This window comes from Dasypus novemcinctus, chromosome 2 (assembly GCF_030445035.2).
Source record: "Dasypus novemcinctus isolate mDasNov1 chromosome 2, mDasNov1.1.hap2, whole genome shotgun sequence".
Lineage (NCBI taxonomy): Eukaryota > Metazoa > Chordata > Mammalia > Cingulata > Dasypodidae > Dasypus > Dasypus novemcinctus.
Window position 1 is genome coordinate 83138523 of NC_080674.1, and position 27133 is coordinate 83165655.

At 35.8% G+C, this 27133-nt stretch overlaps 1 protein-coding gene and 1 pseudogene across 10 annotated transcripts in view; one reads left to right on the top strand and one right to left on the bottom strand.

Moving 5' to 3' along the window:
- The window catches only part of SSBP2 (single stranded DNA binding protein 2), a 350060-nt gene that overhangs the window by 227467 nt on the left and 95460 nt on the right, over positions 1-27133 (bottom strand). For all 10 annotated transcript variants that reach the window (XR_011646098.1, XR_011646097.1, XM_004455906.5 and 7 more), the window contains one exon: positions 20169-20241. Coding sequence is in view for 8 of the 10 variants with exons in the window: in XM_004455906.5 (XP_004455963.1) it covers positions 20169-20241 (73 nt within the window). In the remaining 2 variants the exon portion in view is untranslated. The remainder of the gene's footprint in view (positions 1-20168; positions 20242-27133) is intronic.
- Positions 25874-27133, top strand: part of LOC139439825 (heterogeneous nuclear ribonucleoprotein D-like pseudogene) — a 63929-nt pseudogene continuing 62669 nt past the window's right edge.

A 27133-nucleotide genomic window follows, 5' to 3' on the forward strand; every position in this document is an offset into this window, starting at 1 on the left:
ACCCAGAACCCACTTCAACAGCATCTCAGGGCAGGAACAGGTTTGGAGCTCCGTAGGTTCCAGACTTTCCAGGGTACTGATAAATACTTTTGTACTATTTAGATTTGAACCAATATTCAAAATCAACTTTCTAAAGCCACTAAAAGACAAAACTAGTTCCTGTGTTTAAAAAAAAAATAAAGGACTATGCATCAATTTGTTATGAGACAAAATTCACAAGAATTCTAATTGAGATATAACTTAGTGTTCCCATTCCATGTGTGGAAGTATGGGTACATTTATACCCTATACCAAATGTAAAAAAGAAACTAAACATTTTTAAAAATTCTAATTGAAAAAAATAAAAGTCAATCAATATCCAACACAAAGGAAAATTCAACTGTACTTTGAACAAGTTACTCTGCTGGCTCAACAGAGTAACTGCTGGCCATATGTGGCTATTTAAATTTAAAATCAAATGTTCCTCAGTTGCACTAGTCGCACTTCAAAAGCTCAACAGCCATGTATGGCTAGTGTCAACTGTATTGGACTGCTGGGATCATTTTCATAATTGTAGTAGGTTCTATTGCAAGTTCACACTGTTGCCTGTACTGTACAATGAGTAACTTCAGTTATCCTTCAACCTTCACTAAGAATCTTTATACACAAGAACAATTTCTTAGTGATGCTTTGAGACTATGAGGGAAACAGAAAACTCCAGGCAGTGAAAAAGAATCAGCCATAAGAGAGTATAGCAACGTGGGGTTGTAAAACTCAACAGGTGCAAGAAATTAGAGCAATAAGTGACCAAAAGAATACTCAGCCCACCAATAACCTTCAGAGATACTGGGGAGGACTTGAGACAACCTATGTTACTAGGGATTAGAGCTGGAGCCAGTTTAATAGAAAGGGTAACCCCACAAGATAGATGGGTTGTAACAAACACTTTAAGCACACTTATATTACACATAGGATATATTTTTATACATGTACTCTAAAGAAACTAACATAAGATAGAAAGACTTGTTAAAAAATTTACACTTTTGAGCACTTACTACATGCCAGGCACTATTCTAAGCACTTTACATATACTAACTCATTTAAATCTCAGCACAATTCTCAAGTATTATTATGATTACTTTTTTTTTATAATTAAGGAAACTGAGTCACAGCATAAATAAATGAGATGTGGAACCTAAATCAAATCCACACAGTTTCATAAAGCAACAGTTATTGCCTACTACATTATATTGCCTCCAAATTAAAGTTCAAGAAATAAGCTAGGAAATCATCATCATTATTATTTTCTCTCTTCAAAAATGTTAAAGATGGTAAGACTGTAATTTTGGAATCTATTTTGTTCAATAACAGCAGTCTTAACAAAATCTGAAGAAATATCCATTAACAATTTTTAAAGCTTCTGTTTCCCACAAACTTGCTGGCATTTTTTGACCAACAAGCACTTTTCAAAAGAAAAAAAAATCTAAAATCTCTGCAACACTCTAATTCTTAATTTTATCCATTAAGGACACTGAGCTTTAATCTAAGACGTGAATACTGGGCAAAATTTTAGGAAAGAGCAGGAATGATATTTGTATAATAAACTAAGATAGCGCCTAATAAACCCAAAGAAACAATGTAAAGATTCAATTGTAAAGATTCTCAGCATTCTGTTTAAAATTACCAAATGTTGAAGGATGAGAAAATGAAAAGTAGAGTAAGGCTCTTGTTGAGAACAGTGCTAAAGAATTTTTAATTTTCTCCCCTTGGGGAGAAGAAAATGAAAAGTCATATAAACTACACTTAGGATTCGGTAGTGAGTAGGTTCTGGTTTAAATCTAAAAATACTGAGTTAGTTAGCATCCTTGGCTAGGGAAATGCTGTGATTTCTACTGTAAATCCAACACTATTTCTTTTAACTAAGAAGAAAAAACCTGAGCCAACAATAGTCTTGTCTTCCACTTTCCTGACTGGTAACAGCTTCTAACGACCCAGATCAAGGGCACTATTAAAAAGGCTAAGCCCAAGTGAAAGACTGGACTGCTGAGATACACATCTTATTCAGATGACGAGTTCCAATTTGACCTTCTTTACAACTTCCACCATAAGAACAAGCCATACGAATGAAAACAGTGATCCCACACAGAGAAGTCCTGATTCAAAAAGCTCATTAACATGGTCATCAACCCAGATTCATGCAAAGGGAGAAGGTCAAAACTGGAAGAAGTATTCTACTTCACCTTGGACCAGAATGGGAATATGAAACGTTTCAGTAAGGTGCCACACTTCAGTCTTTTCATTTTGGTTGCAATACCCAACTCAAATAGATAGGTCTCCCTACCTTTCTGAGTGCCTGGTGTTAGCATTTCTGAATTAAGTAAAAACCTGACAACAGATGAGGTAGAATTTTTATTTTGTTACTCAAACTAATTAAGTCCTTTTACAACAAGCAGTCTTAAAAGTGTCAAATAATCCAAAAGAACCTGAGAGAAAGCAAACCCAAACAGAAAAAAACTCTAAAACATCATATTCTCCTTTCTTTTATCATCTATAGTTAGGGGAGAGGGTTACCGCCATTCACACAGACACCAGGGTACAAATTTGAAGTTCAAGCTTCTTGGCACAGTAGGCAAAGGTCTTTATATTCAGACCCCTGCAGAGTGTACTATAAGCACAGAGAGGTAGAATCATGAGAAGGCCTTCCAAGAAAAAGCTACTTTCAAAGCTAATCAAATAGAGAAAGGGGAAATGAGATTCTAGGCAGAGAATAACACTGAGCAAGAACCCAGATAGAAACTTATGGTATGTACAGGCAAACACCAACAGTAAACTTAAACTTAAGGAGTGGGAATGGCAAAGTGCTGAAATTTAACCAGCTGAATTATCAAGACCTCTAAGATACACTCAGCAATAAACTATATCTGCCTCTAATCTTCTAGTCTAGAGAGAATGAGAGTATAAATCCTTTCTTTGATTATTAAATTTAAAATCATACCACTAAGAATAAAATCTATTTTGACTGCTCTGGTACTCTCACTCCTAGAAGCAACCAGTCTAGCATGTATATTATTTCTGACATTTTTCTAGACTTTACATTCATAAATATGTATCCCCAAAAATATACAGTATTGCTTTGTATGCAAGGGTTTCCATATAAACGGCATATACTTCAGCTTGCTTCTTTTACTAGGTAATGTTTTGGATCCCAGGCAAGTCAAAAAGATCTAACTCATTATTTCACTATGGTAAATTTCCACCTCTATTAATTTAAACCATTCCCCTATATAGGTCATGTAGGTAAAAAGAGTGTATTTTCACTATATGAGAACCACTCTGTTTTTGGCAAGCTAGAAGGTGAAGAATAGTTTCGGGAATCACATACACTAATCTCCAAAGTCCAGAAATGCTATGTCTTCTGGGTGACAAAAGTCTGTTTTCAGGTTAACTGATTCCTCTTGTGAAACTGTGCCAGAATTACCTCACTGATATTTAGAGAGATCCTCATATTTGTTTTCTAAATGCAGTGTATAAAATAAAATCATGGAAAATACTTGTCTATATGTGTGAATATCTTCTTAAGTTGGAATTTCATTTCTACCAAATAACCCTGGAAATTTTGCACATCCATTTATTGCATTGTGCACTCAGAGTATGAGTGCAATATCTAGTTACCTGCTCAATCCACACAGCCCATCTGAGCCCAAATATCTGACCTTCCTTAAGTAAGTTAGTAACATTTTTCTTTTTTTTTACATAGTTAACTATTTACTGTATCTAATGCCTGATGTTAGTAAGAAATAATCTAGGGAACCCCTGGGGATCCCTCAAGTTTTACCAATTCAAAATACTCCTTGATCCAAGGAAGGAAATCAGTAAATCCTTTCATCAAATTTTCATCGTTTTCAACTGCATTAATATAAAAATTTAATATCTCTACAATCAGCTCTAGTTTCTATTAAATATACCATAAATTGACAGTGATTAAGACTACAAATTTTAATGGTATCTTTTTGTGATCTCAATTATTTCTCTGTACTATTATATAGTGAATGTGTCTTGGAAAGTTCATACCCCCAAAACTTCTAGTTAGTGATTTAATGAAACAAAGATATGTCAAACTTCTGTTTTGACTTGATTAAACTTTTGAAAACAAAATTTCATTACATGAATTTCTTCTATATGGTATACCAAGTTCTTATATGTTGTGACCAAATCTTTCAAATTCCTCATTTGCAAAGAGGCCCTATAAATTCACATACACTAATTAATTAGATGAAAGTCTCAGGGTAGGTAAGTGGTGCTTGTGTGGGGGCAGATGCCTCTCAAGAAGGCTGTACCTCAGACAGTACACTTTGGACAATGGGTCACTGTTGTGTGACCCTCATCTGGAGGCGCCAAACTAGTGTGACCCCTAGACACAAAATAATTTTGAGCATCATTGCCCAAAATAAATATAATGCAGGTGACAAATAGAAGCCAAAAAAGTAATTTAAAACTAGTAGTTACAAAAAAAAAAAGTATAAAAGGCTGAAAGGGGGAAAAGGTAACATTTAAAAAAACATTTCATTTACCCCAAAATATCCAAAATATTATGATTTCAATGTGTGACCAAAATTTTAATTTATTAATGATATTTTATATTCTTTTCTTCATACTAACTCTTCAAAATCCATACTCTTCAATCACACTTACAATACTTCTCAACGTGAACTAGTTGCATTTCAAGTGCTCAAAAGGCTTATGTGGCATCTTGGACAGCATAGAGACAGGATGAAAATCAGGGGCTTTGGAATTCAGGTGGAGCTAGGTTTGAATTGTAGTTCTATAACTCACTAAGCTCTATGATCATGAGCCACTTATGTAACCTCTTTGAGTCCTGTTTTTCTCATCAGTGAAAAGGAAATAATACTACTTGATTTGCAAATTTCTTATAAAAATTAGAGATAATATACATTAAGTGCCCTGACACATAACAGGACTAAATAAAAATAACTATCATCCTCAATATCAATATGTAAATTGGAAAATAAAAAGTACCACAATAAAATAAAGCTCAAATTCAACATTTGGAGAAAAAGAGAAAGAGAAATAAGAACTTGAAATACGATTATCAAAATGTTTTCTAACTGAAATGTAGTCGGCAATCAACTATTAATCATATCAAATAAGAACAAACAATGCCAGAGTAAGATATTACTGAAACTAGAGATACAGTGGTTTGGTGTTTGGTTTTTGTTATTTTTAAAAAGTAAATTTGTTTGATTATTGTTACCAAGACTAATATTTGTTTCCATTTTTTAAGGAAAAAATGGCTGAAAAGTAGACAAATACATTACTGACTGGCATGGAAATGCCTTTCAGGGATATTATAAAAGACTACAAATAGAATTGATGACAGCAACATGATGACATAAGACATCCCTTGAAAAAAAATCCCCTCTCAGAGGGAAGCAGGTATAGCTCAGTGATTAAGCACCTGTTTCACATGTATTAATACAAGTCACTGGTTCAATTCCCAGTATCTCAAAAAAGAAATCTCCCTTCAGAAACAATAAAAGGGAAAACCTCACTTGCTTAGAACTCTGGAGGATGATACTACACTACACTACACTACACAAGGACTCCACAAACTCTGAATCGAAGAAAAAGGGGAAAAATGGAACAAAAAAGAAAGGAGATGTGTGACTCTTGCCTGCTGGTCCAGACCCCTCCCCCTCATTTGAATCCAGGAAACTTAAGAGTCACACAGTGGCAGCACAGCCCAGGTACCTCCTCTACCATGCATGCAGACCACAGAGCCATTCACAGCAGTGAGTGAGTTAGAGTGAGTTAGAATACCACACATATCCAGGAACAGGGAACCAAGGCCTAAGAGCCCCAGGGCAGACCTGAGCAGCTGGCAAACACATGCATACCAAAGGGCCTCCAGAAAACAAGAGGTACACCCATACAACCTGGTCTCTAATTGCTGGAGCATCAAAATTAAAAATCAGGCACTTTTGAACACTGCCTCCATCTGATTCCCAGGGGCAGGATACCTTAATGGTGAGGTTACAAGACGTAGAAAAACTTCACAGGAAAAAGGGAAAACTGAACTGCTGTTTAAGGGAAGATGGGTTCCAGGACTGACAAGTGTAATGAAAAGAGAGCACTGAGTGAGGGAGAGTATAAATCATAGGAGATGGTAAATAAATGCTGTACACAAATAAACAGATTTGTGTAGTAGATTAAGACTACTGTAAAAGGAATAGAGGAAAGGAAGATTTCTCCTGGAGGTGAAACTACTGCACATAAAATGGCAATCTTAAAAGTTGTACCATATGTCCAGGGCAAGAAAAAGGTACAAAAGAGCTGAGAAAATATGAACAGTTAAACTTGGTCTACTCTAAAGTTTCAGTCTAAGCTGAGCCAAGGGCCTTAACATATAGTCAAACTACTATAAAACCCTTATCATGTGTGAGAAACTAACCTTCAGAGTTAGCACATCAAAATAATCAGATATCAAGACATCAGCAAGATATTACAAGTCATGCAAAGATACAGGAACATACAGCTTAATCAAAGGGACAAATTAAAACTTCAGAACAGACACAGACTTTTGAACAACTAATCAAAGATGTTCAAGCAAATCTCTTAAATCAATTCATAGAGATGAAGGAAAATATGGATAGAAATAAGCTAATTATGGATATAGAGCTAAAGCATATTATAAAGAAAATATGTGATCAAAAGGAAGTTAGAAAGTTTAAAAAGAAACATAACGGGAGCGGATGTAGCTCAAGTGGTTGAGTGCCTGCTTCCCATATATATGGTCCCAGGTTTGATCTCCAATACCTCCTAAAAACAAAACAGAAAAACAAATGAGGGGAGTGAATGTGGCTCAAGCAGTTGAGTGCCTGCTTCCCAAATGGGAGGTCCCAGGTTTTGTTTCATGGTGATTCCTAAAAACAAAAAAACAAACAACAAGGAAACAAATGAAAAAACCAACTCAGGGGACCAGATGTGGCTCAGTGGATGAGCGTTGGCTTCCCACATACGAGGTCCAGGGTTCAATCCTCAGCCCTCATACCTGTAAAAAAAATGGGGAGCATATGTAGCTCAGTGGTTAAGCACCTGCTTCCCATGAACAAGGTCCTGGGTTCAATCTCTGGTACCTCCTAAAAAAAAAGAGAGAAAAGAAAGAAAGAAAAAAAGAAACAACAAAAATTATGAGAATGAAAAGTACAATAATGAAGATTAAAAATACCCTTAGAGGCATAGAGCAGATTTGAAGAGGCAGAACAATCAGTGAACTAGAAGACAGGACAATTGAAATCATACAGTCAGAAGAACATAGAGAGAAAAGAACAGAAAAATATGAACACTGTTTAGGGATCTCTGCAATAGCATGAAGCATACAATATATGCATCATGGGAGCCCTAGAAGCTAAAAAAAAGGGAGAGGGGGAAAAGATCAACAAAATTGAAAAACCCTTAGCTAGAATGACAAAGAAAAAAGAGAGAAGATGCAAATAAATAAAATCAGAAGGGGCGGGTGAGGCATTACCACTGACCCCTCAGAAATAAGAGATCATAAGAGGATACTATTAATATGCACAAGTGTATGCCAAAAAACTAGACAATGTAAATGAGAAAGACAAATTCCTAGAAAACACAAGCCACTATCACTGATCCTAGGAGAAATAGAAGACCTCAACAAACCAATCACAAGTAAAGAGATTGAAACAGTCATCAAAAACCTCCCAAACAGGGAAGCAGATGTGACTCAAGCAATTGGGCTCCTGTCTACCATATAGGAGATCCAGGGCCGGCATCCAGGGTCACCTGGTGAAGGCAAGTTGGCCCATGTGGTGAGCTGGCCCATGTGGAGTGCTGGCCCACATGGAGTGCTGCCCCACACAGGAGTGCTGCCCCGTGAAGGAGTGCTGGCCCACGTGGAGAGCTGACACAGCAAGATGATGCAACAAAAAGAGACACAGAGGAGAGACAATAAAAGATGCAGCAGACCAGGAAGCTGAGGTGGCGCAAGAGAATGATCACCTCTCTCCCACTCAGAAAGGTCCCAGGATTGGTTCCCAGGGCTGCCTAATGATAATACACAGAGAATGGACACAGAGAGCAGATAATGGAGGAAGGAGGGAGAAATAAATAAATAAATCTTAAAAAAAAAAAGGAAAAACCTCCCAAACCTTATATCCCATCACTTTGCTGAACTTGTTTATTAATTCTAGTAGCTCTGTTGTGGATTTTCCATGATTTTCTAGATATGGGATCAGGTCACCGGTGAATAGTGAAAGTTTTAATTCTTCCTTTCCTACTTGGGTGCCTTTTATTTCTTTATCTAGCCTAATTGCCCTAGCTAGAACTTCTGGCAGAATACTGAATAATAAGGGTGACAGTGGGCATCCTTGTCTTGTTCCTGATCTCTGCAGGAAAGCATTCAGTCTTTCACTTAAGTACAATGCTAGCTGTAGGATTTTCATATATGCATTTTACCATATTGAGAAAGCTTCTTTCTATTACTACCTTTCGGAGTGTTTGTATCAAGAAAGGGTGCTGTATTTTGTCAAATACCTTTTCTGCATCAATCAAGAGGATCATGTGATTTTTCTTCTTCAATTTATCAATGTGGCTTATTAAACTAATTGATTTTCTTGTGTTGAATCACCCTTGCATACCTGGGATAAAACCCACTTGATCGTGGTGTATATTTTTAATGTGCTTTGAATTCTGTTTGCAAGAATTTTGTTGTGGATTTTTGCATCTATATTCATAGAGACATTGGCTATAATTTTCTTTCTTCATAGTATCTTCATCTGGTTCAGCAAAGTGGCAGGATACAAGGTTTATACACAAATATCAATAGTGTTTCTATACACTACTGATGTGCAATATGGGAAAGAAATCAGAAAAAAATTCCATTTATAATAGCAACTAAAACAATCAAATATTTAGGAATAAACTTAAACAAGGAAGTAAAGGACCAATATTCAGAAAACTATAAAACATTGCCAAAACAAACTGAAAAACACTTAAAATAGTGGAAGACCATTCCGTGTTCATGGACTGGAAGTGTAGGTATCACTAGTATGTCTATTCTACCCAAATTGATTTACAGATTCAATGCAATCCCAATAAAATCCCAACAGCCTTTTTTGCAGAAATAGAAAAGCCAATTATTAAATTTATTTGGAAAGGAAAGGGGCCCCAAATAGCAAGAAATGTCTTAAAAAAAGAAGAATGAAATTGGAGAACTCACTTCTTGACTTTAAAATATATTACTTAGCTATGGTGGTAAAAACATATGGTACTGGTATAAAAACAGTCAGATTGATCCACTGAACCAAACTGAGAACTCAAATAGACCCTCACATCTATCTACTCTCAAGTAATTTTTGACAAGGCGTTTAAGCCCTCAGATGGGCCAGAAGAGTCTATTCAACAAATGGTGCTGGAAGAACTGGATAGCAGTATCCAGAAGAAAAAGGAAGATCCCTATCTCATACCTTATGCAAAAATTAACTCAAAATGGATCAAGGACTTAAATATAAAAACAACAACCATAAAACTCCTAGTAGAAAATGTAGGACAACATCTTCAAGATCTTGTGGTAGGTGGTAGTTTTTTAAACCTTACACCCAAAGCATGAGCAACAAAAGAAAAAAACAGATGAATGGGATGTCCTCAAATTTCAACACTTTTGTACCTCAAAGGACTTTGTCAAAAGGGTGAAAAGGCAGCTGACTCCATGGGAGAAAATATTTGGCAATCACATATCTGATAATGGTTTAATATCCATGATATATAAGGAGATCACACAACTCAACAATAAAAAGACAAAATATCTGATTGGAAAATGGGCAAAAGACTTGAAAAGACAACTGTCTGAAAAAGAAATACAAATGATGAAGAAACACATGAAAAAATGTTCAACATCATTAGTGATTAGGGAAATGCAAATCAAAACTACAATGAGAGATCATTTTACACCTATTAGACTGGCTGCTATTAAAAAATTGGAAAATTGTAAATGTTGGAGAGGATGTGGAGAGATAGGAATGCTTGTTCACTTTTGGTGGGAATCTAGAACAGTAAAGCCACTGTGGAGGACTGTTTGGCAGTTTCCAAGGAAGGTGAACACAGACTTGCCACTGAACCTGGCAATACCATTGACAGGTATATACCCAGAAGAACTAAGAGCAGTGACACAAATATATATCTGCATACTCATGTTCATAACAGTGTTATTCACAATAGCCAAAAATTGAAAACAACCCAGGTTGTTTCATCAACTGATGAACAGATAAACAAATTGTAGAGTATACACAGGATGGAACATTATGCAGCATTAGGAGGAAATGAAGTTGTGAAACATGACAACATGGATGAATCTGGAGGACATTATGCTGAGTAAAGCAAACCAGACACAAAAGGACAAATACTATATGACTGCCCTAGAATGAACAAAAATATATTATGCGAAATATAAATACATTATGTGAAATATGAATATAGGTAGAATTGCATACATAAGACCATTTTTTTTTGAAGCTGAACAAATGTAAGTTAATACTACAAAATGTTAACATCAGACAAAGAAAAAGCATTATACTAATGTGTCCCAAACCGGCGGGGGCGAGTCCAGGGGCCTGTGGGAAGAAGCAGGGGTAGGGGCAGGAGTCGAGAGAAGAATGGAGACAAGACAGGATTCTGATCAAGTCTCGTTTATTAGGGGTAGGGTAGGGGTATTTATAACTAGGAAGGAAGAAGGTAGTACATACTGACGACAGCACATGTGTTGGTAAATGATTAAATAACTGGATTTTTGGTTTTTGCGCCACACGCATGCGAAGATGGTTGTTTGGCAACGTCCGCGGAAAAACTTTCGCGCGCTTTAGGGAGTGCCCAATCGGAGCCCGGGGGAGTGGCGTAAAGAGAAATAGAAACTTAACTTACTTCAGTGAGGATGGGGGAATAGAAACCTAACTGGGTTAGTATCTAAGATGGCGTTTAGTAACAAGATGGCCGATACAATACTAGTGCCAGAGGCAGCTTCCCACACTAATGAAGGAGACAAGACACAGAATATTTACTTATTATATGATTCCATTTATAAAAAATTTAAATATAAATCAATTTAGTGTTTATTTAGGTCTAAGGAAGGAATGCTAAGGGGTGTGGAGTCTTTCTTTTTGGAGTAATGAAACTGTTCTAAAATTTTTGAGATGATGAAAATTGTGATTATACTAAAAGCCATTGATTATACACTTTAGATCAATAGCCAGAAACAGCAGCTATATACAGTGGGCGAAGCATAGAGTAATTGAGAGGTGAGGAATGTTCTTGTCTGTTTGCCTGGTTTTTGTTTATTACTATCATTGAAATAATGAAATGCTCTAATAATGGTTAAAGTGATGAACGTACATACAACCATGTGATTATAGCAAATACCATTGATTATACACTTTGGCTGAACTGTATATATTTTATTAGTATGTATCTATTTTTTTTTAATTCCTAAAGATGAAAAGCACAGGACCAGATGGCTTCACATGTGAATTCTACCAATCATTCAAAGATGACCTAATGCCAATCTTGCTCAAAATGAATGACTTTTCACTTAAAAGAACTTTGTCAAAAAGGTGACAAAGTAGCTAACTCAACAGGAGAAGATATTTGGCAATCACATTTCTGATAAGGGTTTAATATCCATGATATTTAAAGAGATCATACAACAATAAAAAGACAAAGTATTCAATTTAAAAATGGGCACAAGACTTTGAAAAGACACATTGTCCAAAGAAGAAATACAAACAACAAAAAAATACAAAAAAATTTTCAATGTACTAGCAATTAGGGAAATGCAAATCAATACTATAATGCGAGATCATTTCACACCTATTACTGGCCACTACTAAAAAGTTGGAAAATTGTAAATGCTGGAGAGGATATGGACAGATAGGAATGTTTATTCACTGTTGGTGGGGATGTAGAATGGTACAGGTACTGTGGAAGACTGTTTGGCAGTTCCTAAGGAAGCTGACCATAAACTTGCCATGGGACATAGCAATACCACTACTAAGCGTATACACAGAAGACCTGAGATTAGTGACACAAATAGACATCAGCACACCTATGTTCATAACAGTGTTAGCCATGATAGCAAAAATCTGGAAACAACTCAGGTTTCCATCTACTGATAAATGAATAAACAAATTGTGATGTATACACATGATAGAATATCATGCAATGGTAAGTAGAAATGAAGTTATGAAGCATATGGAAGATATGCTGAGTGAATCAAGCCAGGCACAAAAGGACAAATACTGTATGACTGTACTATTATGAACAAAATATATTATGTAAACTCATGGAATTAATCATTAGAATACAGGTCACCAGAAAATATAATGGAAAGCTGATGGTTATTCTGTGCAGAATTGGTAAAAACGTTGTTTGTAAATCTTTGGAAAAGATTGGAAATTGTGAGAGCATGTCATGCTGCTTGTGACTAGCAGAGCTATTATAGGGGTATGACACTGGTTGATGGGTAAAGCCTAAGTATATTTCTGTTACTAGAAGGAAAGCTAAAAAATGTTACATGGGACTATATAACACAGTGAAACCTCATTTAAAATAAAACATGGGTGATATTGCACATATAAGACTGTTTTTACAAAATATAAATACAAATAAACTAGAGAGAAGGAAACAGAATAGCTTTTATGTACAGCAGGGGAAGTATAGAGAGATTGAGAAGTGATGAGTTTTGTTTCATTGGTTTTTGTTTATTATTATTATTATTATTGTTATTATTACTGGAATAATGAAAATGCTCTGGGAATGACTGGAGTGATGAATGCACAGGTATGTGATTATACCAAATACCAGTAATTATGCACTTTGGATGAATTTATGCTTTATTAATATGTATCAATAAAATTGATTTGTTAAAAAATAAAGCCAAAAAGAAAATTTTGTTTAACCTCCATAAATGTGCAAATATTCTGTCCTCTGTTATTCTAGCTTCATTCCATCATGATCAGAGGAAAGTACTCTGTATAATTTCACTCTATTTTAATTTATTGAGACCTGTTTTGTGACCCAACATGGGCACATGAGAAGAATGTATATCCCACTGCTTGGGAATGCAATGTTCTGTATATGTTTATTAGGTCTAGCTCATTTATCAAATTATTCTAGTTCTCTGTGTCCTTGATCCTTTATCTAGATGTTCTAACTTGATGTGCGTTAGCTACGTATTGAATTCTCCAACTACTATTGCAGAGACATCGATTTCTCCCTTCAGTTTTGCCAGTATTTTCCTAACATATTTTGGGGTCACCTGGTTAGGTAATGAATATTTATGGTTGATATTTCTTCTTGGTGGATTGCCCCTTTAATTAATACATCCTATCCTTCTCTGTCTCTTCTAACAATTTTGCATTTGAAGTCTGTTTGTCCAATATTAGTATAGCTACCCCAGTTGTTGTTGTTGTTGTTGTTACTGTTTGCATGGAATATCTTTTTCCAACCTTTCACTTTCAACCTACTTGTATCCTTGGGTCTATGGAGAGTCTCTTGTAAATAGCATACACATGGCTCTCAATTTTTTTTATCCATTCTGCCAGTCTGTATCTTTTGATTGGCATGTTTAATGCATTTAACATTCAGTGTTATTATGGTAAAGACTGTACTTACCTTCAAACATTTTATTTTATCCTTTGGCTTTTCTATCTTAGTTTTATCTCTCCTTTTATTCTTTTAGTTACCGTTACTGATAATCTTCATTTCTACATTCTCATCCAAGCCTTTCTCTCCTGGCTTTTTCTTTCAGCCTGTACAACTCCCTTTGGTATTTCTTGTAGGGCAGTTCTCTTAGTAACAAAGTCTCTCAGTTTCTGTTTATCTGTGAATATTTTAAACTCTCCCTTATTTCGGAAGGACAGACTTGTTGTACAGAGAATTCTTGTCTTGCAGTTTTTCTCTTTCAGTATCTTAAATATATCATACCACTGCCTTCCTCTTTCCATGGTTTCTAATGAGAAATCTGTACTTAATTTTATTGGGAAATCCTTGTATGTGATGACTCACATTTCTTTGCTGCTTTCAGAATGCTCTCTTTATCTTTGGCATTTGACATTCTGATTAGTATGTGTCTTGGAGTAGGTTTATTTGGATTTATTTGGTTTGGAATACACTGTGCTTCTTGGACATAGATATCTATGTCTTTTGTAAGAGTTCGGAAATTTTCAACCATTATTTCCTCAAATATTTATTCTGCTCCTTTTCCCTTCTCTTTTCTTTCTGGGACATCCATGATGCATATGTATGTGCCTGCCATGCTCTCATTCAATTCCCTGAAATGCTGCTCAATTTTTTCCATTCTTTTTTCTACCTGTTCTTCTGTCTGATATCGGATGCCTACTCTTCTAGCACGCTGATCCTTTCTTCTGCCTCTTTAAATCTGTTGTTGTATGCCTCTAGTGTATTTTTAATTTATCTATTGTGCCTTTCATTCCCATAAGATCCCTTTTTATTGCATGCTTTCAAAATCTTTATGCTCACTTAGTGTATTCTTAATATCCTTTATCTCTTTAACCATCTCCTTGAATTGATTTAGATTTGAACATCTTTGATTAGTTGTTTCCAAATTCTCTATCTCCTTCAACCTTTAATTTGCTCCTTTGACTGGTTATATCTTCCTGTTTCCTAGTATGGCTTGTACTTTTTTGCTGATGCCTGGCTGTCTGATTATTTTGATGAGTTTACTCTGAAGGTCATATTCTCCCATCCAAGATTTAATTGTTGATTGGCTTTAACACTTGGTTCATCAGTATTACCCAATTAAAACAGGGCCAGGGACCTGATGGGTACACATAGCAGTTCCAAAGGGCCCTTAGGACAGTCAGGAAAGATGCCAGAGCTCCCCAAGGTTGTGCTTTCCTGGACTGCCCAGCAGATGGCACTCTTGGCCCAAAAGACTTCTTGGCCTCTCCCTTGGGCAATTTCCTGGATAGCCCAGCAGATGGTGCTTTTTGACAACCTATTCCCCTGCAGCCCTCAAAATCCAGGCTATTTTTAGCTCTCTGGCACTTCCCTGAGTTGGGTGGACACAATGGCATACACTGCTGGCCAGGTCAAGTTGAAACTGTGAAACCCAGCAGTCCAAATTCACCAGCCAAAAGCTGGAACAGTGCTGGACCCTGTCTGCCCTGTTCTTGGAGAAGAGGATTTCTGAGCCCCTCTCAGACTGCAGCTGCCCACCAGATCACCTGAAGTTATCTGCCCTGAGAGTGGAGAGTGGGCGAGAGGAGCCAGACCGAGGCAGTTTTTCACAACCTCTTAACGCGTTTTCTCTGTCTCTTCATCCTGCCTTTTCCTGGGTGCTGCTCTGTATGCACCTGATCTCCACAGTCATAGAACAGTTGTTCTGGGCAGTTGCTGCCTGTCCCCTAGCTGTTTGTCTGGGAGAGAAGTGAGCCCTACAACTCCTTAATTCTCTATTTTCCCAGGCCTTTTGATGCAGTTACTTCAGTTAAGGTATGGCATGCCTCAATCAGAAAGGGTCTTAATCCTTTATAAGCAGAATGAAATTCAGACAGAGAGAAAGCCAAGCAAGGTAAAAGCTGAAATTCTATAGAACCTGCAAGAGAACTGAGAGGCTACCATATGACTTGCCATGTAACAGAAGCCAAGGACTAAGGATTTCCAGGAGCCAGCCCCAGAACAGTTTTCAGAAAGAAAGCATCACCTGGATGAGTCCTTGATTTGGACTTTTTCCTGTCCTCAAATTCATGAGCCATTAGATTCCCACTGTTCAAACCATCCCTTTGCAAGGTATTTACTTGAGCAACCAAGGAGACTAAAACAACAACAAATTAGACAACCTAGATGAAAGAGACAAATTCCTAGAACACATAAACTACCTACACTGACTCGAGAGGAAACAGAAGCTCTCAACAAACCAATTACAGGTAAAGAGATTGAAACAATAATCAAAAAACTTCCTTAAAGAAAAGCCCAGAACCAGACAGCTTCACACCAATCCTGCTCAAACTCTTCCAAAAACACTACCTAACTCATTCTACGAGATCAACATCACCCTTATACCAAAGCTAGATAAAGATACTACAAGAAAATTACAGACTTATATCCCTTTTAAATATAGATGCAAAAATCCTCAACAAAATACCAGCAAACCAAATCCAACAGCACATTAAAAAATTATATACCATGATTATATCCAAGGTGTGCAAGGGCAGTCCAACATAAGAAAATCAATTACTATAATATACCACATTAAAAGAATGAAGGGGAAAAAACACATGATCATCTCAATGACACTGAGAAGGAATTTAACAAAATTCAGCATTATTTCCCTTCAAAAAACAGGAATAGAAGGAAACTTTCTCAACACAATAAAAGGCATACATGAAAAACCCACAGCTAACATCATTCTCTATAGTGATCAACTGAAAGCTTTTACTCTAAGATATGGAACAAGACAAGGATGTCTAACTCACTACTGTTAATAAACATACTGGAAATTCTAGACATAGCAATTAGTCAAGAAAAAGAAATGTCATCCAAATTGGAAAGGATGAAGTAAAATTTTCACTATTTGCAGATGACATGATCTTATATATAGAAAGTCCCAAAAAGTATATAAAAAACTACTAGAGCTGGGAAACGGACTTGGCCCTGTGGTTAGGGCGTCCGTCTACCACATGGTAGGTCCACGGTTCAAACCTCAGGCCTCCTTGACCCGTGTGGAGCTGGCCCATGCGCAGTGCTGATGCGCACAAGGAGTGCCGTGCCACGCAGGGGTGTCCCCTGCGTAGGGGAGCCCCACGCGCAAGGAGTGCGCCCTGTAAGGATAGCCGCCCAGCGCGAAATAAAGTGCAGCCTGCCCAGGAATGGCGCCACCCACACTTTCCGTGCTGCTGACGATAACAGAAGCAGACAAAGAAACAAGACGCAGCAAATAGACACAGAGAACAGACAACTGGGGGGGGTGGGGGGGAATTAAGTAAATAAATAAAAATCTTAAAAAAAAAAAAAACTACTAGAGCTAATAAATGAATTCAGAAAAGAGGCAGGGTACAAAATCAACATGCAAAAATTGGAAGTATTTCTATAGACTAGTAATGAACAATCTTAGAAAGAAATCAAGAAAAAAAATCCATTTACAAATGCAACTAAAAGAATCATATATCTAGGAATAAATTTAAATATGGATGTAAAGGACCTAAACATGGCAAACTATAAAACATTGTTAAAAGAAATCAAAGAAGAAATAAATAAGTGGAATGACATTGTATATTCATGTACTAGAAGACTAAATTTAGTCAAGATGCCAATTTTACCAAAAACAAATTACATATTCCATGCAATCCCAATCAAAATTCCAACAGTCTTCTCTGCAGAAATGGAAAAGCCAATCATCAAATTTATTTGGAAGGATAAGGGGCCCAAATAGCCAAAAACATCTTGAAAAAGAAGAACAAAGTTGGAGGACTCACACTTCCTGACTATTACTTATTACAAAGATAAAACGGCCAAAGTAACATGATTCTAACACAACGATAGATATATACATAAATGAAATTGAACTGAAAGTTCAGAAATAGACCCTCACATTTATGGCCAATTCATTTTTGACTAGGATGCCAAATCCATTCAATGGGGAAAGAACAGTCTCTTCAACAAATGGTGTGGGAGAACTAAATACACATATGCAAAAGAATGAATGGGGGGAAGAATATGTGGCTCAAACAATTGGGCTACCATCTACCATACAGGAGGACCAGGGTTCAGTTCCCAGGGCTTCTTGGCAAAGGCAAGTTGGCCTGCAAAATGAGCTGACTCAAGTGGAGAGTGGGCCCACATAGAGTGCTGGCCCATGCAGGAGTGCTGGCCCGTGTGGAGAGCTGGCACAACAAGATGATGCAAAAAAAAAAAGAAACACAGAGGAGAGAGAATTAGAGATGCAGCAGACCAGGGAGCTAAGATGGCACAAAAGATTGAACATCTCCCACTCCAGAAGGTCCCAGGATTGTTCCCGATGCCACCTAAAGAGAAGACAAGCAGATACAGAAGAACACACAGCAAATGGACACAGAAAGCAGAAGCAAGCACAAAAACAAAGCCGGGGGCAGGAGCACAGCAAATAAATAAATAAATCGTTTTTTAAAAAAAAGAATGAACGGGGATCCACGTCTCATACCATAAACAAAAATTAATCCAAAATGGATCAAAGATCTAAACAGAGAAGTTGATATGGCTCAAGTGGTAAGGTCCCTGTCTACCATATGGGAGAACCCAGGTTCGATCCCTGGGCCCTCCTGGTGAAAAAGAAGAAGAGAAAGCATGCCTGTGTGGTAAGCCAGTGCCCATGCAGTGAGCCAAGTGCCCGCATGGTGAGCCAAGTGCCCACGTGAGTACACACATAATGAGCTGAGTGCCCATGTGAGTGCCCACATTGTCAGCCAATGCCCATGCAAGTAAGTCACACAGCAAGATGATGATGCAGCAAAAGAGAGACGAAGCGGAGAGTCAAAGTGAAGCACAGCAGAGACCAGGAACTGAGGTGGCAGAGGTGACAGGGAACCTCTCTCCATATCAGAGATCCCCAGAATCAAATCCCTGACTCCTAAAGGAGAAAGATGAGAAGACAAAAAGAGATAATAGATACAGAAGATCATACAGCGAATGGACACAGACAGCAAAAAATAGCAGGGACGGGGAGGGGAAAATAAATAAATCTTAAATATATATATATATCTAAATATAAGAAACAAGACCATAAAGCTCCTAGAAGAAAATATAGGGAAGCACCTTCAGGACCTTGTGTTAGGCAATGGTTTCTTTGACCTTACAGCAAAAGCATTAGCAGCAAAAGAAAAATAGATAAACAGGACCTCAGCAAAGTTTAAAACTTTTGTGCATCAAAGGATTTCACTAAGAAAGTAAAAGGACAACCTACAAAATGGAGAAAATATTTGGAAACCACATATTTCTTAAGGGTTTAGTTTCTAGAATTTATAAAGAAATCCTACAACTCAAGAACAAAAGGACAACCCAATCAAAAAAATAGTCAGAGGACTTGAATTAGGCATTTCTCCAAACAGGATAGCCAAATGGCCAAAAAGCACATAAAAAGATGCTCATCTTTATTAGCTCAACTTCATCAGTGAAATGCAAATCAAACCACCCAGTAGAATGGCTACTATTAAAAAATAAAAACAAAAATAATAAATGTTGGATAAGATGTGGTGAAACAGGAACACTCATTCATTGGTGGATTGTAAACAGTTGTATACAGTTTGTCAGTTCCTCAGAAAATTAAGTATAAAATTACCTTATCACCCAATAATCCTACATCTACATCTAGGTATATACTCAAAACAACTGAAAGCAGGAACTCAAAGAGGTATTTACACACTGATGTTCATATTGGCATTATTCACAATTGCCAAAAGATGGAAGCAGCCCAAGTGTTGATCAAGAGAAGACTGGATAAGCAAAACTTGGTATATATACCAGTGGAATATTACACAGCCATAAAAAGGAACAAGGTTCTGATGCATAGAACAACATGGATAAACCTTGAAGACATCACAATGAATAAACCAGAAACAAAAGGTCAAATATTGTATGATCTCACTTATATGAAATAATTACAATGAGCAAATTAATAGATTGAGAAACTAAAACACAGGCTACCAGATGGTAGGGAGAACTAGGAAAAGGAAAGTTAAAGCTTAATTAGTGGGAGTGGATATAGCTCAAGTGGTTGAGCACCTGCTCCCCATGTACAAGGTCCCAGGTTCAATCCCCGGTACCTCATAAAAACAAACAAGAAAACCAATAAAAAGCTTAATTGGTACTGAATTTCTGTTGAGGGTGATGGAAAAGTTGTGTTAATGGATGATGATGATAGCGGCACAACATTGTGAATGTAATTAACAACACTGAATTATATATATATGTATGTGGTTAATAGCGGAAAGTTTAGGTTGTATATCTGTTTAAAATAAAAACAAAATAAAAATAAAAACCTATAAAGACTATATAATGCATACTGATAACTGAGCAATAACTATATAATATATAAATATAAAAAACCTCACATTTCAGTATATTATTTACTTACGTAAGAAGTACAGAAAATATATAAAACATACCTCTGATAAAAAGGTTTGGGCAGATTTCTGAGCTCCTACATGGAGCAGATATTCATATACGTAGAGTGCTAACCTGGAAAATGAATAAAACATTTACTGAGAAAAGAAATATTTAAAATTCATTCTTTAAATAATACACATATCTTTCTCTAGCAAAAATAGTTTAAACAATAACAGTGAGATAAACTCAATCCTTCCCATACCCTCTCAAACGGGAATTTATGCATAAATGGGAGTTTATACATACATGTTCACAAATAACTGAAGACTAAATAAAGCAGCACACAAGAAAAGGTAAACATCTTTTCTTGGCAAGAAATATACAAATATAGAGCTTGTCTTGAATCATCTCTCTTATCATTACCTCAACCCTTTTGTTATACCTAATATAATTAATAATTTATCATTAAACACTAATAATCCTCATACCCTATTCTAAAGGATAATTATCTTCCATTAGCAAAATAAATGAATTGTTTTATTGGATCTTTCCAACAATTTTATGTCCTGAAATCTTTTTGGTTAAATAACCATATAAATCCTAGCTGTTTGTACACCCATATGTCAAGAGAAATTGATTACTACAGGTATTAAAAAGTCCATTTTAATATTTCGTTAGCAACTTCTCCTTATTCTCTAGGTTTGATTATTAAACTAATAATATTTTAGTTTATAAGGATTCAAGTTCATGGCAAACCACAACATTACATAAACTTCAAAGATATCAGATGATACTAAGTATTTGGTGCTCATAGTTTAAAGGTTCACACAAAATTACATATAATTTTGTCACTCAAATACAAACTATTAAGTATGCAGTATGAACTTATACTATTCTCATTATCTTGTAGATTCACAATTTTTGAGCTACACCATGTGGCTCAATTTCAGTTGAGCTGTTAACAAAATATTATTCATAAACCCAAATTAGTCTGAGGCAGTATTTTTAATGATATCTTGGACTGGTGCCCAGATGGCTCACAACAGTTCAGTTTCTGCTACACTATATTTACCAATATTGAACCAGGTTTACAGTAAACAATACAATGTAACAATAACCACAATTCTGTATAGCTGTACCACTTCTCCTGCCAAGAGAATTTTTGATAAAGATTGATAGCATCTGCAAAAATGAATATTTTCTCCATTTTCATGAAAACATTGGAATAAACTCAGTTGCTCTGTCCATTTCTTTTTCCCATTCCCAAATTGCTAAAAACTTAAAATGAGAATTATTCTGCAGTTAATAAAAACCTTCAGAGAGAGTAGACATCTACTGATGTTAGAGATGAAAAGCATTTTGCTGACAATGAGTATATTTATTTAATTTAGAAACATCTTCTAAGCTCTTCCAATCACAGTTTCTAGATCAGTGCTTTCGTGGATTAAAGTATGTCCCCCACAAAAGGTATACTCAGGCCCCAAGTCTGTGAGTATAAACTCATTTGTATATAGGACTTTTGAAGTGTAAAGAGCGTCCAAACTAAATAAGGGTGGACCTTAATCTAATATGGCTGAAGGCCTTATAAGCAGGAAGTTGCACATGGAGAGAGGCAGCGAAGGGGAAGAGCCAGAAGTTGAAAGTCAATGGAGCCAGGAAGAGAAAGCATGAGATGTTGCCTTGTGCACTGCCACAAGGCGGAAAAATCAAGGACCAAGGGTCACCAGCCTTGCTGATGCTTCAGTTTTGGATTTCTAGCCTCAAAATTGTGAGCCAAGAGATTACAGTTTTTAAGTCAACCTATTGTATGGTATTTGCCTTAGCAGCTATGAAAGTACTACAGTGTTTCTGAAATCTTGCTCTACTCTAATATACCTGAGAGATAGGACATGTCTCACTGTGGAAGTGTGACTTATCCCCAAAGTACATCACAGTAAAGTAAGGGAAGTGGAATGTCCCTATAGTTTCTAAAAACAAACAAAAACCTACAGGTAATTCTTTTTTTTTTTTTTAATAAAGAAGCTTTAGATTATATAAATGTTACATAAAAAAATTTAAGGGACTCCCATATGCCCCACTCCTCCCCACTTCCACACTTTCCCACATTAACAACATCCTTCATTAGTATGGTACCTTTATTACAATTGATAAACCCATACTGAAGCACTGCTACTCACCATGGACTACAGTTCTATTATAGTTTACACTTTGTCCCACACAATTTTGTAAGTTATGACAAAATACATGTAATTCTTATAACACATTCTTCTCAAAAACACATATCTCATAAACCGTCTCCTTTCACTAACCACTCTCACCCCTATCACACCAATTGCTGACCATGGTGGCTGTTTTTTACTTTGAAAAAAGGAGAATATTTGTCACTTTTTCCTGGAAAGACTGAGAAGCCTCAAAATCACCTGCAAGTACACTGCTTCCCTATACCCTACCGCCTATCTAAGAAGAAATGTAGCCTAAGGAAATTCTTTGTGGTTTGTAAAAACCTGGGCCTAGAGCCAAAACAGAGGTGTAGGCTAGGTAAGAGGGCCAGGCCCAAATCAAAGACTGAACAATAGTATGTTCCACCCAGCCTGGGGAAGTTGCAATTAAGAGCCAGAGAGCTAAACTGGGAAGAGAAGAGATACCAGAATAGTCAAGGCCAGAGAGAATTGTTGCTGTGTGTTGTTATTAATTAAATTGTTTCTTTGTACTCTCATAATCTCTTTTTTGTCATCTTAAAGGGGCCAATATTTTTTCCCTATGCTCTCCTAATTAAATAGCAAAAAGTATACCTCTTTGCAAGTAGAAGTAAATCCCCACTCTCTCTCTGTAGGTCTCGAACAGTAACTCTAAAAAATGCATTAGATGAGGCTGAATCAACAGGAGAAAAGGGTTTTCAACTACATAACTAGAAAGGTTCTGAAATATCTTCTAAAGCGGTGTGCTGGTTCCCCCACACAGAATATCTGCTGTTGCAGCCCACAATTACCAACAGAGTTGTTGAAGTGGGACAGGGCTGAGAAAATCTATCTATAATCCCACCTCATGCATCCTCTCTTGAACCAAATTAATGGCTTAAGACATCAGGCCCTGTACTCCAAAGCACTGGCAGGGATCAGAGCATGAGGAGACAAAATGCATTCCACTGCAGATGACTCCACACTACAGGACCAGAAAATCTCCAGTATTTTTACTACCACCTCTGTGTGCACAGGATTACTGTTTGAAATTTCCAACAAAATGTTCCCTTCTAGTACCTTAAATTGGCCACATCCAAAGTTAAATATCTCCATCTGTTTTCAGTAGCAGTGTGCCCCCTGAATGAAACACAATTTTCCTGAGCCTTAGTTTCCTCATTTGTAAAATGGGAAGAATAATGGCTTCCCTTGTGGTATTGTTGAAAGGATTAGAGAGCAGAGTAAATGATAACCATTACAATTTTGGCTAATTCTCTCACACCTAGTAATACATTACCCAAGTCATCTACAGGATTTTAAATCAAGGACCTCTCCCATATTGGCCATTCCTTTCTATTCCTTTCCTGCTCCTTAGGAACCACAAGGAGCCACACCAACAGCAGTGTTACAGATATTGCGTATTTCCTATTATCTCCCAGCAATAAAGACACTGGGACCATCAGAAATAAGAATCTCCAGCAAGTTCTTAGGGAAAAGCAAATACTGCAATAAAAGATACTATAGAAGGCAAAAGATTTCAAAGGTGACAGTTTTTTCTCCTGTGCCTGGACATAAAATTGCCCATCCTGCCAGGTAAATTATAGTACAAGCCCTTACCAGTGATATGAGATCACCAAACTTAAGACAATAACATTTTACTTTGACTCAATTTCTATTGTACAGTGAAAATTTTAAGATAAATATTGAATATACAAATATTTAGATACAGCATACTCTCAAATTAACATTTGCCTCTTCCTTTTCAGAAACTTGAAGAAATGTAACCACTTCCACTAAATTAGAGTGGTTATTTAATTAGTAGCTTATAATGTAATACAAATACATAGGAAAAAATTAACAATCACGGAGTAAGAGTTAGGTTGCAAAAAAAGTAGACCCAGTCTTTATATTTTTTATGTTGAATAATGAAAATGCATATCAATGATTTATGGCATCATGTGTCTTTAAATTATCTTCATTTCATTCTAATTTTCAACTGTATATCAATAACGGAGCTATTTAAACCCTAGCCAACAATTATAGCAAGGAAGCAAAACCAGAAATGCAAAATATATCTGATATAGCTCAAAATCTTCTTTACTCCCTGGTAACTACAGGTTCTTAAGCTTAAAAAAAATAAGAGCAAAAGGTAGAGGCTAAAATGGAAAGAACACAGATAATAGCCAAAGCCTGAGACCACTGGGACTGTCCTCAAAACAGTAATTACATATCACCTACTCACAAAGTATTGCTAAAATCATTATCCCTCAATTAAACACACATGAACTCACAAATATCATAGGGGACAGAACAGAAAAATCAATCAACAATGATAAAATTCCACAATTCTATCAATCTCTAGTTCTGATAGAGTAAAATCTCCTTCAATCAGGCTTCATGAATTCAAAATCTCTAATAATTTAGATTTAGACATGTACAGTTTAACCTTTTAAGCTATTGAAAAAAGAAAACAGTAGGGAGTGGATCACACTCTTGTTTATAGATGATTTTTTACAAAAGTTGTTTTAGTTATTTAAAAGGCATAAAATTAAAAGAGAATGAAATATACATAAAAATCTTAAATTTGACTGGCCCCTTCAAAAACCAAAAAGATTAACAATAGGATAGGCAATCAGTAGACTGGCAAAGGCTAATATACATAGTATATAAAGAGCTTATATAAAATGACCCTCCAGAATGTGGAGACCTTATTAAATAATGAGTAGGGCTGAAGTGAAAATTCAAATAAGCAGCAGTAAGCAAACCTAAGCAAAATGTTAGACTTTCTAGTGAAAGACTCTAGAAACATTAAAGAGATCAATGCCTACAGGCATAAAATATCGAAGTATGCATTAGTATAGCTTTTCAAAAAAATAATATAGCAAGGTGAAAAGGACAGGATGCAGAACAGCATGTATAGTATGATCCCATCTGTCCATACATATATATTCTTCCAGAGTCATTTTATGCATATACAGGCACAGGAACAAGTAACACTCCCCAAACTCCCAGCTCCCCTGGAATCACGTGTGTTCAGGCATTATCTTTTATTGCAGGGCTCTTTGCCTAGGGACAGAATCCTGAGATAAGATGGAGATTTCTTTTTACTGCATATATTTTCTTCTATTTAATTATTTTGCCTGCATTTATATTATCTATTTAAAAACAAAACAAATGAGGAAATAGGAAAAAATTAAATAATAAACCTTTAATATTTTGACCCAGTAATTTTTATTCTAAAATACTATTCTAAAGAATTAATCAGACCCAAACATTAATTTACAATGATGTTTATGGCAAAATTCTAGCAGTGAAAAACTGGCAACCTAAATATCAGATAAAAGAGGAATAATTAGATTGTGATAGTTGCAGGTGATGGAAAAATATATTTTGGAAGAATGTTTAATGAAATTAAGAAATGTTCATAACTCATTGTTAAAAGTGAAAAGACCCAAATATATATATAATGTGCACAGAACTAAAGTAGAGGGAAATATGAGTTACTTTTACTGGTAGGAACATTAATAATTGACAGATAAAGTTAGGTAGTATATAACAGGGCAGAAAAGATAAGTAGAAAATCCGGTATGGCTAGTTGCGGTAAGGGGCAAAATCCCCATCATTCTCTATGGTCTTGAGGGCAGCTCTTGTTTTGGCATGGTACTCTAACATAATGGAAGCTTTATGTCTCCAATGAAAGACTAAATATTGTGCCACTCATACTACATAAAATTTTTTAAATTGGTTACATAAAAATATTAAACCTCTGATCTATTTTGTGCAAACATGTTCCTAGTTTTTGTTTTGTATTGTTTTCTGGAGGGGGACAGGTTATTTAGATAATTTTTGACACAGAAATAACCAATATTAAAAGAAAACTAGTAAGCCCTTACAGATAAATAGAGACAATAACACACAAGACAACTAATTTTAAAATATATGGAAAATGTGAATCTTATCAGTAAAAAAGAAATATATATTAAAGAAACAATGGGATATAACTTACTTAAATTTATAATACATAATAAAATGGATACCCAAACCCTTTTCAAATCTAACTGAAAAAAATTACCCTAAATTTAGAAAAGTTTTATGCACAATGACTTTTAACCAAAAAAATGTATATTACCCACACACATGCAAAAAAGGAAAACAGCAAAACTTAGATTAAAATAGCATTAATTTATGTTTAAAAATATAATTCAAAATTTAGACATACCCATTCAATAAATACATAAATGACTTCTCTGTGCTTAATCCTTAAACTTTTAAAGTCTAAGATGTCACTACCATACCACCAAATAAAATATTTCAAATTTATCTTATAAGAATTATAAATTCTAACAGAAAAGAAACTTTAATTTTTACCATTCACATGAAAATAATCCATTACATGTTTGCCAATAGGTGTACTATTATCTAATAGTAAGAGGACAAACTCATTAACCATCCACAACTGAGACTGTCAGTTAGGAGTTCTAATTACAGCAAATTCCCAACTATCCACATAAAAGAAGAGATTTTACAGTCTGGCAAAGGAGTAAAGACCTTACTTCACTTGGTTTTTTTCTATAATTTAACTATCTAAGTTGTGATTAAATTTCTTCCACTTGAAATAAATGGTTCAAAATAAGAAACTATGGGCAAGACATAAAAATGGAAGTTTCTAAGACAGTATTATTAATTTGAAAATAGGTTTACCAAGCCTCACGTAAATAAAAGGTGAATACTACTAGAGCTCAGAGCTAATTCCTAACTCTCTTTCTGCATACATATGTACATCAATATGTATGTATGCATGTCTGTGCATAGAATACATCTGTATAAAACAAAGCATTTCCAAAGGC